This window comes from Vidua chalybeata, chromosome 20, assembly GCF_026979565.1.
Source record: "Vidua chalybeata isolate OUT-0048 chromosome 20, bVidCha1 merged haplotype, whole genome shotgun sequence".
In the NCBI taxonomy this organism is placed as follows: Eukaryota; Metazoa; Chordata; class Aves; order Passeriformes; family Viduidae; genus Vidua; species Vidua chalybeata.
In genome coordinates, this window is record NC_071549.1 from 7,378,546 (window position 1) to 7,392,863 (window position 14,318).

At 61.2% G+C, this 14,318-nt stretch overlaps 2 protein-coding genes across 8 annotated transcripts in view; both read right to left on the reverse strand.

The window, feature by feature from the left end:
• Window positions 1–387: 387 nt before the first annotated feature.
• Window positions 388–6,231, reverse strand: CORO6 (coronin 6). Of its 5 annotated transcripts, XM_053961385.1 has the most exons (12): window positions 6,138–6,231; window positions 4,004–4,203; window positions 3,266–3,388; window positions 2,695–2,824; window positions 2,432–2,613; window positions 2,191–2,310; window positions 1,859–1,978; window positions 1,359–1,463; window positions 1,126–1,271; window positions 988–1,045; window positions 677–907; window positions 388–590 (listed from the first exon to the last, which is right to left on the reverse strand). In XM_053961385.1, exons 2-12 carry the CDS (start codon window positions 4,199–4,201, stop codon window positions 468–470), a joined length of 1,536 nt encoding a protein of 511 aa, XP_053817360.1. In that variant the 5' UTR covers window positions 4,202–4,203; window positions 6,138–6,231; the 3' UTR covers window positions 388–467. The 5 variants fall into 5 exon arrangements, with proteins under 5 accessions (XP_053817360.1, XP_053817365.1, XP_053817362.1 ...); XM_053961390.1 differs by lacking the exon at window positions 1,859–1,978; XM_053961387.1 differs by lacking the exon at window positions 6,138–6,231 and having other exon boundaries at window positions 388–587; window positions 4,004–4,413.
• Window positions 6,232–11,026: 4,795 nt separating this feature from the next.
• SSH2 (slingshot protein phosphatase 2) overlaps window positions 11,027–14,318 on the reverse strand; it is an 87,355-nt gene continuing 84,063 nt past the window's right edge. For all 3 annotated transcript variants that reach the window (XM_053960844.1, XM_053960843.1, XM_053960845.1), the window contains one exon: window positions 11,027–14,027. In XM_053960844.1, coding sequence (XP_053816819.1) covers window positions 12,057–14,027 — 1,971 coding nt within the window. In that variant the 3' untranslated portion in view covers window positions 11,027–12,056. The remainder of the gene's footprint in view (window positions 14,028–14,318) is intronic.

A 14,318-nucleotide genomic window follows, 5' to 3' on the forward strand; every position in this document is an offset into this window, starting at 1 on the left:
AAGGCTGGCTGAGCCCTTTATTAAAGGGGTCCAGGAGCAAAGAGCCGGTTGGGAGCACCCGCCGAGGGGCCGATGGGGCAGGGGGCGGTGAGGGGGTGATGGGGTGGGGGTGTAGCACCGTACACAAGCACATCCTGGCCGGGGGGGGCCCGGCAGCTCCCTGTCCTGGGAGGCTGCTGGTGCCCAGCGTGCAGGTCCCTGTGTTGGGATGCTTGGCAGCCCCAGCCTGCGGGCACTGAAGCACCCTCGGGTGCTGCAGTGGGGTGCCCATGTGCCAGGACACCCCGGGAGCAGGATGCGAATGATGCCACTGGAGGCGGGGTCAGGGTCCGACCCCTCCCTGCCCCCTCGGCTCCTGGGAAAAGAACACGGCTCCGGGCTCCTGCCCAAGGTGGGGACTCGGCTTTAATCCCCGGGAGGCCGGGGCAGTCCTGGCCCTGCCCGTGGTCGTGGCCGTGGCCACCGCGCTAGTCCGTGCCGTTGGTGAACTGGCAGAGTTTGTTCTCCAGGTCGGAGATGCGCTTCTCCTGCGCTTGGACCGTCTCCTTCAGGGCACGGATCTCCTCCAGCACCTCCTCCAAGGCTGGCTGCTGCAGAGAGGGGGAACACAGGGTCACCGACGAGTCTGGCCCCTCCTGTGCCACCCCAGGGCATGTCCCTATCCCTGGACACTCACAGAGAAGTCTGAGTCGCAGGTGGAGTGCCTGCGTCGGGGGCCTGGCGGGGGTTTGCTGTCCAGGATGTTCTTCTTGACCACCTTCAGCTCCCGGTTCTTGATGGGGACGTACCCATCCCGCAGCGAGATGAGGATGGGCTCTGCGTCCTTCCCCGACAGCCACTCATCTGCCTCCAGGGCCGGCTCGGGGCCTGGCGTGTCAGGGTAAAGGTCATCCTGGAAGAGGTCTGACTGCGGGAGGGAGAGAGACCATGGTGAGATGTGGGGCGTCTCCCCCCAGGCCCCCCATCTCCCCTGGGACCCAGGCTCACCTTGCGTGGCACCGTCATGACAATGGGCTCGCACTTGCGCTCGTGCAGCTTGAAGAACCTGCGTGGGGCACAGGCAGTCAGGGCCCAGCTGACCCCCCTGAGCCCTCTGGCTCCCCCCAGCCCCCCTTTGGCTCTCACCTGGCGATCTCACACTTGCTGACATCCAGCCCACGCTTGGGCATGAAGCCCATGCCCCGCTGGGGCTCCTTGCTGCTGTAGGTGTTCAGGTAGTGCACGTAGGGCGCCTCGTCCGTGATCTCAAAGTACCGGATGCTGCTGTCACCCTGCAGGGGTGGGGACAGGTGTTAGCCAGCCCTGGCACCCTCAGGGACAGGGTGGCATGGGGGTGCACCCCGGGGAAGGGGGGTTACCTTCCCGCAGAGGTAGACAATGCTGGAATCGGCGTCGTAGAAGGGCAGCAGGACCCCGTTGCTCGTGTCCATCTCTTGCAGGGCAATGGGCTCCTCAAAGTTATTCTGGGGGGCCGGAGCAGTGGTGGAGGGGTGTGAGCAGTGACCCCAAAACCCCCACCCACCCTGGTTAGTCACACACATTAGCCACGGCACACTGGGGGACAGGGCTTGTCCCCTCCAGGGTACGCAACCCCTGAGGCAGGCAGCTTGGCATGCCCCCCCAGCCCCACTCCTGTTTACCTGCATGGCTGGGTACCCCCCAGCCTGGCTGTACCCCCCTTCCCCAGCACTCCCTGCCTCCCAGCCCCCTCCCCACCCCAGCACAGCACGGCACACTCGGGAACTTGGCATCTTTTGGGAGGGGGATGCAGCAGACACGGCATCCTGGGGCGGGGGGGGGTTAGCAAGGGGTCTGGGGGGCCAAGTTCCCAGGGCAGCACTCCATGCGGCCTCGTTACCGGGTCCCACAAGCCCAGCTCCCGCTGGCTCATTCTGGTAAAGCCCGTGGTAAAGATGTGTCCTTCCCGTGTGAAGATGGCCCGCACGGGCCTCAGCCCTTCGTGGGGGGCAAACCTCTCCTGGGGGGAGGGGGAGACAGTCAGCACGGGGCATGGGAAGGGGGGAAAACGGGGGGGGTCCGGATCTGTCCCCCAGAACAGCCGTTGAGTCCTATTCCACGATGCCCCCTGAGCGCACGCGTTGCCAGAGAGTATCCCCGGCCCCCAGAGCGCTCCCGGCCGGGCTGAGATCTGTGGGGTTGGCGCTGGCCGGGCTGGAGCCGCCGTCCTACCAGGTCCCAGAGGCCCAGCTGCCGCTCGCTCATCCTGCTGAAGCCCGTGGTGAAGATCTTGCCATCGGCCACGAAGATGGCGCGGATGGGGCGGGTGCCGTCGTGCGGTTTGGTTTTCTCCTGCGCCGGCGTTAGCGGGTTAAATCAAACACAGAGACGCGCGGTGCGGGGTTAGTAGGGTCAGGCAGGCACTGGGGGGGACCCCGCGGTGGGATGGGGGGGACACAGCAGGGGCACTCACCGCTATGATCTGCTGCTTGCGGGGGTCGATGACACGGACCTTCTTGTCCTTGCAGGTGGTGACGAGGAGGCTGCCATTGCGGTTCCAGCCCACGTTGTAGATGAGGTCAGTGTGCATGTCATCCAGAGCCAGCAGCATCTCCCCAGTCCCCACATTCCAGAGGATCACCAGGTTGTCACAGCCTGCAGAGGACCGAGGGGGCAGATGCTGTCACCCCATGGATCTCCTGTGACCCCGGGGAGGGTGACCCGGGACCCCCTTACCTGCGCTGAGCAGGACGTTGCGGGCGGTGGGGTGCCAGGAGATGATGCTCACCCGCTTGGAGTGTCCCTCCAGTGTCACCACGGGCTCCGTGATGTTGCGCACAGGGACATAGTCGGGGATCTGCCACACCTGGGGGGGGACGGAGAGTGGGGCGTTGGGGATCACCCTGTGTGTGAGCACTAAGCAGATGAGGGGCCTCGGAGCCAATTAACCTCATCATTAATCCCAGCTCAGCCTGCGGGGAGGGTGGCGAGGGGACACCAGAAGCGCCTCCATCCTGGAGTGCATCACCAGCATCGGGGTGCAGGTGAGCACAGGGAGGGGGGCACAGCCGGGGTGCAGCCCCCAGCCCCCCCCCCCCCAGCTGTTCCTGCATGCTGAGTCGCCAGGGAGGGTAAATTTAGCACAAACTGCTGCATCATGGAGCGAGCAGCCGCCGCCAGCGCGAACGCATGGCACCGGGGCTAAAAATAGGCCAGTGACACTTCAGAGGCGGCGAGGGCGGGGGGGATGCTCTGCACCGCTCCCCCAGCGCCCGCCGCCCCTCCCGCGCGGCGCCCAGCCCCTCACCATGACGGTGGTGTCCTCCGAGGCGCTGGCGATGACGTTGTCGTTGTGGGGACACCAGTCGATGTCCAGCACGGGCGCCGTGTGTCCCGTGACCAGCGGGTGGTTCTTGTCCACCCGTCCTGTCTGCAACGGCGAGGGACCAGGATGAGTCCCCTAGGAGAGACCCTGCCAGGTACCCCCCCAAAGCCCAGCCTGGCCACCACATGGATTGTGGCACAAATGGGGACATGCAGGGGATTCCGGCAGTGGCCAGAGGTTTGCACCCGCCTTGAAGGGGGAAACTGAGGCACATGGGGCAAATGGGGTTCATCTGGCACAGGGCCTCATAGGGACACAGAGGGGAATGATGTGACCCATGAGAGGCTGTTTTGTGTCTGCTCTGATGGCAAGGAGGGGTTGGGGACCCTCTCCCAGTCTCTCTGCCAGGGTTGGCAGGGCAGATCCCCACTCCACTGGGTGCTGCTCCCTGGGCATGCTGTGCCCCCAGGGAACTGGGGCTGGGGATAAGGCAGCTGGGGGTTTTCCAGGTCACCTCGGTTGCCCCAGGGATGTCACCCTTGGCAGGTGCCATGATCCCCCAGGTTGTTGCTGCCCTGAGCCCCCACATGAGGAGGGGGTGTTGGGGCAAAGCTGAGGGGCTCTGGGGCCACAGCAGGTCCCCAAAAGCAAAACCCATCAGCACGTTCCCCCCAGCACATCTCAGCAGAGTGACCAAACCCCAGCATCCTCCCCACTCACCTTGGCAAGGGGCAGGACAATGAAGGCCCCGCCACCGCCGGACTCCACAATGATGGCCACAAACTTGGGGTTGACAGCGCAGAAGGAGCTGTCACATGTCACCTTGGAGACACGGATGTCCTCGTACATCTGGTCTGCCTTCACCGGCTGCCCGAACACATGCCGGAACTTGCTCTGGCGCACCACACGGCGGCTCATGGCTGGGGGGGACACGGTCAGGCCACCACCTCCCCACCCTGGCACAGCTCGGTCCCCTCAGGCCTCGTGTTCCGAGAGACTCCTCCTATTCTGGGCACAGCGGGAAGCCTGGGAACACTGAGGTGGCGGGGAATGAGGATGTGGATGGTGCCGCCCTGACCCCACATCGGGGAGCAGGGGCAGCCCTTGTGCAGGGATGTGGGGGTGCTGCAGGTGCTGGGGGCTGTCAGCTGGTGGCCAGAGCCACTTGACACTGGGCAGGGACACGGCCATGTCATAATGAAGAGCTGTGCTATGACCTGTGGCTGTGCCATACCCCACAGATGTGCCATAACCACAGATGTGCCATGCCCCATAGCTGTGCCATACCCCACAGATGTGCCATACCCCACAGATGTGCCATGCCCTGTGGCTGTGCCATGCCCTGTGGCTGTGCTGTACCCCGTGGCTGGCACTGGGGTTGGCACATGAGCTACTGCAGCAGCGTAGCAGGGTGCAGGGGACTTTGGGGTGGACATAAAGGTGCTGTGCACCAGGTCACAGCTTGTCCCCTTGTATCCCATCCTGCATCAGTGGCCTGAGGTTGCCTGGCCTGACCCAGCACCCAGGAGGAGGGCTGTGCCTCCAGAGCTGCCTGCTGGTGGCTCATGCCTCCCTCCATGGATCCCTGTCCCATGCCACAGATCCCTGCCTCCCACTCTGCATGCCCACCTGGGTAAGGGCTGGACCTGGCACAGACACACAGCCCCATGGGCACACTGGGGTGTGGAGGAGCCCCCCCCAGGGCCTCAGTGGGGTCTCCAGTCCTCAGCCACAGCTGGGCACGATGCCCACAGTCACCCATCTCACCCCCCCAGCCTGTGCTGCTCCTGGGATCTGCCCCAGGGGGAGACCGAGACACTCAGGACCACAAAACCCTTGGAGCTGGGGCTCTGCAGCACCCATGAGCCACTGGCTACCCTGGAGAATCCCCTGTGCTCTTCTGGGTACACAGCCATTGTTAGGAGCCACATCCAGCCACCAAACCACGACCAGGCACCCCTGTCCCCAGCCCACAGAGGCAGTGTGGGCAGAGGCAGGAGCAGATCTGCCCCTCCATGTCCCAGCCGGTGGATTTTGTCTAGGGCACCTGCAGCGCCCTGCCAAACCACATCTGCCCAGTCCCTGAGTGCCCCCAGAGCCCTCACGGCACTTGAGCATCATCTCTGGCTTGGCTGAACGGGTTGGAGCTGGGTGCTAAGGGGCCCAGAGCCTGGCTGCCAAGCGGGGCTGGACCACGGCACTGCTGGTGTCACCCCCCTGGTCTCAGCATGCTCCCCAGCACTGGGGAGGAGCGAGTGGGCTCCGTGGGGAGCTCTCCCAGCACCTCAACCACTGCCAGTGGGAGCAGAGTCTGGGGTGTCAGCATGCAGGGAAGGAAGGGACGGCCTGGCTGTCTGGGCAGGGTGCAGGGAGCGGGTGGGGTGCAGGCGGGGGGCAGATGCTGTGCAGGCGGAGTTGAGCAGGGTGCAGGCAACGTGTAGGGTGCAGGAGGGGTCGGTAGGAGCAGGTGGGGCGCTGGCAAGGTGCAGGCAGGGCTGAATAGGGTGCAGGTGTGGGGTGCAGGCATGAGAGCTGGGTGGGGTGCAGGCAGGGCACAAGCGAGGTCGGATGGGATGCCGGCAAAGGGAGGTGGGGTGCAGGTGGGGTGCAGCAGGACACGGGCAGGGTGCAGGCAGGATAGCCCCGCTCCCCGCTCCCCGGCCGTGCCATTACGTTGCCACAATTGAATCCGCAGCGACTGCTCGGGAACGACCAGAGGTCACTGTCCAAATATAGCCATCTCCGCCGGCGGGCGGCGAGGGGCCGGGGCCCGGGGGGCTCAGCCCCGCTCCCCGCGGCCCCCCGTCCCTCCCCACCGCGCTCCCGCCGCCCCCGCCCCGCGCCCGGCTCCCACCTGCGCTCGGCGGCTCCTCCGCGCCCGGGCGCGCCCGGCTCCGCGCTGCGCCCCGCTCGGCTCCGCTCCGCCCGCTCCGGCCGCGCTCAGCCCCGCTCCGCTCCCCCCCGGGCCGGCCCGGCCCCGCTCGGCTCCGCTCCGCCCGGCCCCGCTCGGCTGGGCTCGGCTCGGCTGGGCTCGGCTCGGCTGGGCTCGGCTCGGCCCCGCGCGGTGCCGCTGCCGCAGAGAACAGCTGAGCCGAGCCGGGCGCCGGGGCCGGCACGGCCCCCCCGCGGCGGGCACCGGAGGGGAGGGGAGGGGGGGCCCGGCCCGGCCCCGCCTGCCCCCGCACCCTGCCCGGCCCCCCGCTCTGCCCGCGGGGTCGGGGGCAGCCCCGGCACGGCCGCCCCCGCTCCCACCCTAAAAGCGGGGGGGTCCCAAGGGTGCCCGCACCCCCCGGCGCGGTGCGCGGGAGCCCCTCGGGCTGGGAGATGGGAGGCAGGAGAAGCCCCCTGAGCCCTTCTGAAGTACTGGGACAAACCAAGGGGCGGGGCATCGCCCCGGGGGTCACTTCTGCACAGGGCTGTGACCCTGCCGTGGGTCCCTCCGCAGCCCGGGGCCAGCCCAGCCCCACACGGACCGTGGCCATGGGGCTACCCCCGAGGCTCCCAACACTCACGGCATCCCACGGGTCCCCACTTCCCCCAGGAAAAAAAGGGTCTGCAAGCCCACCTCAGCCCCAGCTCAGCAGGATGGTTAGAGGCACATCCAGAAATCAGATTTGGGATTTAGTGAAGCCCAGCCCCTGCAGGGATGCCCTGGCCCAAGGGGATTAATGGATTGTAGGGCTCAGGGACCACAGGGAGGGGAGCAGTGGTTCCTGGAAAGGCAGCAAAGCCCTGGACCCTACAAGGGCACCGTGTGGAGCTGGACGAGCATTGGCTGAGCGGGCAGGAGGGGGCAGCTGGCAAAAAGGCAGGGAAGAGGTGGCATCCTTGTTTGCCCGGCAAAGGGGTGGCAGGGAGGGAGGGGGCTGCAGAGGCACCCCTTGCTCGCCCTGTCCCACCACAGCCCTGGCTCACTCTGTGTCCTTAACTCCAAGACACATCCCCAGCAAGTGAAGAAAAGGCCCTGGGAAGCCTTTCCCCAGCTGGTGCTGGCAGAGGAGGAAGGGATGGGGAACCCTAGAGACACTGCCAGACCCACAGTGACAGCCCTGTGGTGACAGTCCTGCAGCCCTGGCCCCACACCCTGGTGCCCACTCAGTTCTGGCCTGGTGGGAAGCTCCTGCATGGACAGTGAGGCTGAGCCCTGGCTTTCTCCTCAAGTCCCTTACTCACAGCAACACCAGAGAGACCCTTGCACTGCCTTTCTTGCCACAACGGAGCAAAACCAAAACCAGAGACAAGTTGTCCAGCGCCCAGCTAAAACCTCACATCCCCCTTGGAGCTTAAACTCAGAACACTCCTGACAGCTCCTGTGTCAGCAGGAGCCCATGGAGAGCACCTGCAGCATCCTGACAGTCTTAAATACTCGACCCCTGGAATCTTCCCTGCAACTGCAGTGTGGTCTGAAGTACCTCTTGCTTGGAAGCACAGCTCCATCACTTGGGACACATCCACCAGAGGGAACAACCCCGCTCTGGCTTTCCAGACCTCCACCGCCACCCCATGTTCTGAGAGCAGCACAGATCACGCCCTCAGCCCCAGCCCCAGCCCCAAACAGGAACCACACACCTTTGTCGTCTTCCAAAATAAAACTTTTATTCATTCGGTAACAAGAACATTGAATCTGCACATCAGTGCACAAGTTCACATTTAAAAACAGCTGAGCACATCGGTCATAAAGTCTTTAGGGGAAAAGGGGATGATCCCAGCCACCAAGGAAGATCCAGGAGGGGCAGACAGAAGCGCTCCCCTCCCCAATTTGCAACCCCACCGCCAGCTGCTCGGCCCTGGACAATCCCTACAAACCAGCGCACGGTCGTCACATCTCCAGAAAGGAAAATAAAAGGCACTGGCACCTTCTCTCGTGCCAACAGAGATGTTGCAGCACGGGCAGGCTGTTAGCACCTCTGGCAGCAGTGCCGGACAGGCGCCGAGCCCTGCACCAGCCCGGGCCCTCCTGCGCCAGGCCAGCGCCTGCCTCTGCCCCACCCCAAGGGCTCGGGGCCCCTCCCTTGGGGAGAAGTGGGGGTGTTTGTGTGGAGCCAGGACCCGATTAAGGCAGGACGCACCGTGCGGGAGCAGGGCCCTGGGGTGGGTATGGCTTCCTCCTGCCAGAGAGCTGTGAGGCTCCTGGAGCCTCCGGCAGGCGCAGTGCCCCTGCGGCCACGGATTCCCAGCTCGCTCCTCCCAGGAGGTCCCCGGAGCAGCCGGTGGTGGGGCAGGGTCTCTTCCACCAGGTCTTTGCTGGCAGAGGGACACGGAGCTAATCCCTGCTCTGTTTAAACATCCAAGTGACCCAGAAGGGCGTCACCTCCTGCCACCCGCTGGGACTGTGCCCCCAGGAAAGGGCCGAGAGGGGAGAGATTTGTACAGGTCTCAACTTCTCAAGCAGACCGGACACACACTCACACACACACACACCCACACACACCACCGAGTGCAACAGAACGCAGTGTAAAACCAGTTTCACGCACACACAGTCCGTTTGTGCAAGGCTCACACGTTACAGTACGGCCGGGACGGGGCAGCCATGGCTGGGATATTGTACAGGAGTCAATGTAAACAATAAAGCGTCCTCCGAGAGGCTTCGCCAGAGACCAAGAACAGTTGCTTTGTACAAAAATGCCCTTAAAACAACATGCTTCTCCCAAACCCCCTCTACCCGCGAGGCTTGTCAGCTGCTGAGCACCCTGGAGGTGCTGCTGCTCCTTGTGGTGCTCAGCAGGTCACAAGAAGCTCTCGTGGGGTGGCTACAGGAACCAGGAGAGAGTCATCACCTCCCACGAGCCACCAGCATGGAGAAGGGACAATTGTCCCCAGCAGAGACCTCTGATGCCAGGGGCTTGGCGGCTTCATTGCCCAGACACTGGAAAAGGAGGTCCATACCCTCCAGTCTGTCCCGTTCCTGCCATCCTGCTCAGAGCCTCCAGACCTCCAAGGCCTTCATCACTCTGCAAGAGAACCACCTTTCCTGACTCCCTCTGCCTGCCCACAGCCTTCTCAGAGAAAAACCAGTTGTGCTGGGCCAGAGCCAAGGACAAGGGGACAGCAAAGCACCTCCCTGCAGGGGCCTCTGCCCCTCTGCTGCTCTCCCCAGCTGAAGCACCCGGAGAGCAGCTGAGTATTGGAAGGAAGCAGCATTTCTGGTCTGCATCGAAGACCCTTCCCAGAGGGCATTTCTCCTGAGATCAAGCTGGGCAAAGAAACCCGATCCTTTTCCTCCTCCTCCTGCCTTCTCAAGGGAAAAAATTCTACACAGGGCTTTTCCCTCCTGAGCAGATCCTTGTCACCAGGACATGCTGCCAGCCAAGCATGCACTCTCCAATGCAAGGCAGGCTGGTGGCAACCAGTCCCCTCCACCCGTGGAGAGGCAGGCAGGCATGTCCTTGGGGGCAGAATGGTGGGGAGTGGGGCCTGATGAAGTCTGTGGGGGAGGCAAGGACTGAACTCGTTCCTTCTCCAGATGACATGAGCCACTTGGCCTTTCCACAGTGCCTGCCCTGCTCCGGAGCCAGCTGGAGCGGGCTAGGAGAAGCCACATGTCTTTCAGTGTCCCAAAGAAATATCTGGCCTCCTGGGCCAGGGGCTTGGGTGACTTCTAGTGACTGAAACGGCCTGGGAAGACATGCTGCTTGACCCAGCACAGGGCTGTGCTCCAGCACGGGTAACAACCCCCTGCCAGAGCTCAGGAAAGGGAGGGGCAGTGCTTGTGGCTGCTGGAGCACAGACAGACCTTGCCCAAGGCTGCAAGGCAGCACAGGAGGACCCTGGGGGGCTACAGGAGGGCAGCAAGGTGGCATTACCTTGCCAACCAGTTGTGGGTTGAGGATACCCCACAGCCCTTCCCCAGGGCAGGCAGATGCTGCTTCCCAATACTCCAGCAGGCTCCAGTGCCGTGTGCTCCTCTCCAGCTCAAGAGGAGTTTGTCCCATCTGAGCCTGCAAGGCTCTGCAGCTTTAGGGCTGCTTTCTAGGCATGGGGGCTTGGCTGCTGCTCCTCCCACACCATGTCCTCTCCATGCCGGGCTTCAGCAGCCTGAGCCATTCTGCATCTTCTCTTTGCTTTGCTCCTCCCCAGAGGGCAGGTCTGGGCCCCAGCCAAGCACCAGCTCAGACACAGCCTGCCACGGGACTGTGGACAGGACCCAGAGCTCCCCTTGGCCTTTCCCTCTGCTCCTACAGCACAGGGACAACTTGCTGATGCACACAGCTAGAAACGAGGAGCTTTGATTTAGCCAAACTGCTCAGAAACCACAAAATAATTTGCTGAAATTTGGAGCAGAGCCTTCACACACAGTTTCTCCAGGGAAGCAAGAACCTGCAGAATGGCTCGGAGTAGCCAAAGGCTTTCCATGTCCAACTGGCACTCCTGGAACCCAGCTTCCAGCAGGAAGGAGATGGGCAGACACACAGTGCCCTTCCCACAGTGGGACAACAGGGGTTCACACAGGACTGGAGGAGAAGGGATACATTTGGCATCCAGGCTCACTTTTGGAAAGGGAAGACAGCTAATAATGTCAAATCCACTCCCATGTCTGTGCAGATCACAAAGAACAGCACTGAGTTTGAGTCAGGTGGGTTTGTTTTCCAGTTTACAGAATGCAGTCTTGCCCTTTTTTTTAAAAAAAAAAACATAGAAAAGACAAAAAAATATAATATAAATACCATATATACAATTTAGAAAAAAAAAACAAAACAAACAAAAAAAAAACCCCAAAAAAAACAACCTCCCCCCCTGCAAAAAAAAAAAAAAAAAAAAAAAAAAAAAAAAAAAAAAAGAAATATTCCAGAAAATATTTTCCCTCTGGGTCTAGAGTTAGGAGTGACAGCAGAGAGGACAAAGCTATGCATTAAGGGCAGTATGTCATGTAACAAAAACAGCTCAAGTTTTGGGAGCCACCAGAAACACCCGTGAGCATGGCAGAGGGGAGAGGGAAACTCAGGCAGCACAAGAACAGCTTTGGGGCAGAGGACATATGATATGGCCATGAACTTGGAAGGCCCACAGCAGTATTCAAGTAATGGGAGGGTTAAAACCCTAATGAGGCATTTGTTTTAAAAGAACACTGGCTTTTTGGGTAGAGATGAACCTGGCAGCTCCTGGAGGAGCTCTGCCCCACCTCAGGACAGAGCAGAGAGCTCTGTGTGCCCCATGGCAGATGGGAGAGATGGTCTTGGTGCTGCCCAGGATTATTAGAGCCCGTCCATTGGGGAGATTTACCCCTGTGTGCTCCTTATGGGGAAGCACCAGCTGAACTGAGCCCTGGGCGTTTGTCCTGAAGCAGCTTTGTGAGGGATCTGCCAGCATGGTGGAGTTCCAGTTTGCAGAATAAAAGAAAGGCCAAACAAAGGGACCTTGGCACAACCTTCACATTTTCAGGGGCTCTCACCCCACCAACTGCCCAGCACCATTTCAAGGCATGGGGAAAATTCAAGTTAAGAACTAGGATCTGGTTGTAAGCAAAACTCCACCTTGCCAAAGCAAGCCAACAATCAATTTTCGCATGATAAAGGTGTTCTTTTAAAACAAACTAACAACAACAAAAAAAAGAACATTTGAGGTTATCTGAGTTAAACTTAAAAAAACCCAAACAGTCCTGCAGTCAGAGTCACACACAGAAGAACCAACCCACACCTACATGCGCCAGGAACAGTAAAATGACAATATATATAAAATTAACCAATAAAGTGCATGTTCCTTATATTACACCTGCCCCTTGTGTGAAAGCAACACCACGGGTTCTGGGTAAGAAATCACAGCCAAGGGCCCAGGATCACATCGTGTTGTAGAGGGGATTGGTTGTCCGCTTTTTGTCATTGGTCTTTTTGAGCCTCCTCAGAGGGTGAGTTCTCCCGTGCTGCTGCCGTGGGGCAACAGCCAGAGCTGAAGATGGAGACAAGGAGTCCAGGACCTGCACCTGGAGCAGCGGAGGGCCCTCCCCGGAGCTAGTCCACGTCGGATCTGCACTGGAACACAAACTCTGCTGGCTGGAGCTGCACTCTTTGGCGTACTGAGCCAGCGGCCTCTCCACCGGCATGCTCTGGGCAATGCACTCGGCTGTTCTGAGCTGTTCCACAAAATGCTTGGTGGGCTCCGGGGAGGAGAGGCGATGCTTCCCACACGCGCTCTCCGAGCCCCTCTCCAACCTCCCCCCACAAAAGCCTCGACCGAGGGCAACGCAGGTGAGAAGCACGGGGTTGGCATTGGAAGAGGCTGACTCCCTGCTGCGTAAGTCGTCCTTGGAGAGGTCCAGGCAGTCCAGTTTGGCCAGGGATGCCGAGCGCTTCATGTGGGAGGGTCTGGTGAGCCCTGCATGCCGGATCCGAGCCTCTATTTCCTTCTCCCGCTGCTTGACCGGCCCGGGGCTGCTGGAGCGCTCCTCCACGCTGAGGCTGCTGGAGCTGTGAGGGAGGCTGTAACACAGGAACGAGATGTCCAGAAGGTCCATGTTTTCAGCACGCTGCCTGCTGAAGTCCTCGCTGCTCAGCTGCCTTGAGATGCCAGCACCGCCCCCGCAGAGAGGTCTGGGACTGTCCCTGAACGGCAGAGTCGCATCTCCCTCGGTGCCACACGGCGTGACCGGCTCATCGTCTGTACCCGTGCTCTGCTCGGTGACACCTTCCAGGTGAATGATGCAGGAGGGGTAAGGAGAGTGCTCGAGGCTGGCTGAAGGTGGACAGGTCACCTGGGCAGAGGGAGAAGCAGCACCGAGGTGAGCAGACATCCCACTGCCTTCCTCGCTGGGGCTGCCCACGGTGAAGGCAGCCTGCTTGCGTACCGCGTGCTCCGGTGGCAAGGGATCCGCTGGAGCCTTCTCCCAGCACATCGAGGGGTTCAAGTTTTCATCTAAAGACGGGGTGGCCGCGGCCAGCTCGCCCTGCTCACAGCTTGTATCGGGGCGCTGCTCCGCAGGCTTGACCGTGAGGGTGTATTCGACGATTTCGATTCTCTTTGGGAGGAGGGAGGGCAGGGATGGCTCCTCCGTCCCGTCAAACGAGACCACTGTCCTGCGCTCTTGTGCCGCTCCCTCCTGCCCCGGGTTGGGCTCTGCGGGCAGGGACTCCTGGGCAGGGGGGCCGAGGGGTGCAGGCAGGTGTCTGCCCACAGGCTGCTCTGCCCTGGGAGGCAGCAGCGGCTCCTCAGCGCCCGGACCCTGCGCCTTGTCCCCCTCTGGAGCCATCTCCAGGGGCGGCTCCTCGCTCTTCCCCCGTGGCAGGAGCTCGGCAGCAGGAGAGTCGTTCCTGGAGTTCTTGCGGGTCGGTAAAGTGCAGGCTGGGGCCGTGTGCTGGTGCTCCTGCTCCTGCCTCAAGCGCTCCTCGAACTCCAGCGTGGCTCGCCGGACGGAGCCGGGGCACCACTTGGGCTCGGGCTTGATGGAGCCACGAGGCTCCTGCTGCTCCCCGCCGGAGCTGCATTCCTCCAGGTCTGATCTACCAGAAGACAGCTGCAGAGATGGGGCTTCTTCCTGCTCAGTTGGCAGAGGGTCCTTCTCCTTCTCCTGGTGTCCAGCACAGGCTCCTTCACTCTGTTCTAACTTTTCTGATGCCCAAATCACCTCCACTGGCAGGTCATGCACTGTGTTCCTCTTTGGTGTCTGGCTGAGGTTGGCTGAACCCTCTTTCTGCTGGGCAGGTCCTGTTCCCTGGTTGATTGACTCGATCTCTGTGATAATTTCCTTCACAGAAATGGCATTTTCCGAGTGGGATCTTGTGAGATGACCTGCACCAGGCAGCTCAGGGACCTCCTGCAACACACAAACAGGAGAATTACAAAGTGCATCACCTGTGCTGACACAGAGCGAACAGCAGCAGGTTAGAGAAAATAAGGTGCACATCCCCAAAGGAACAAAACAGCATGTGGCAGTGTGTGGAGAGAGATCACGAGAGCAGTGACCATTAATGTAGGTTTTTTGCTGTCTCCAAGACTGAATTTAACACACTCCAGGGTGGATTTTCACTTAGACTAAGATCTAAGAACCTTAATTGCAACAAACTCCAAGGAAAAGGTAGCTGTTTTATTTTTCTAAATGAAGAAA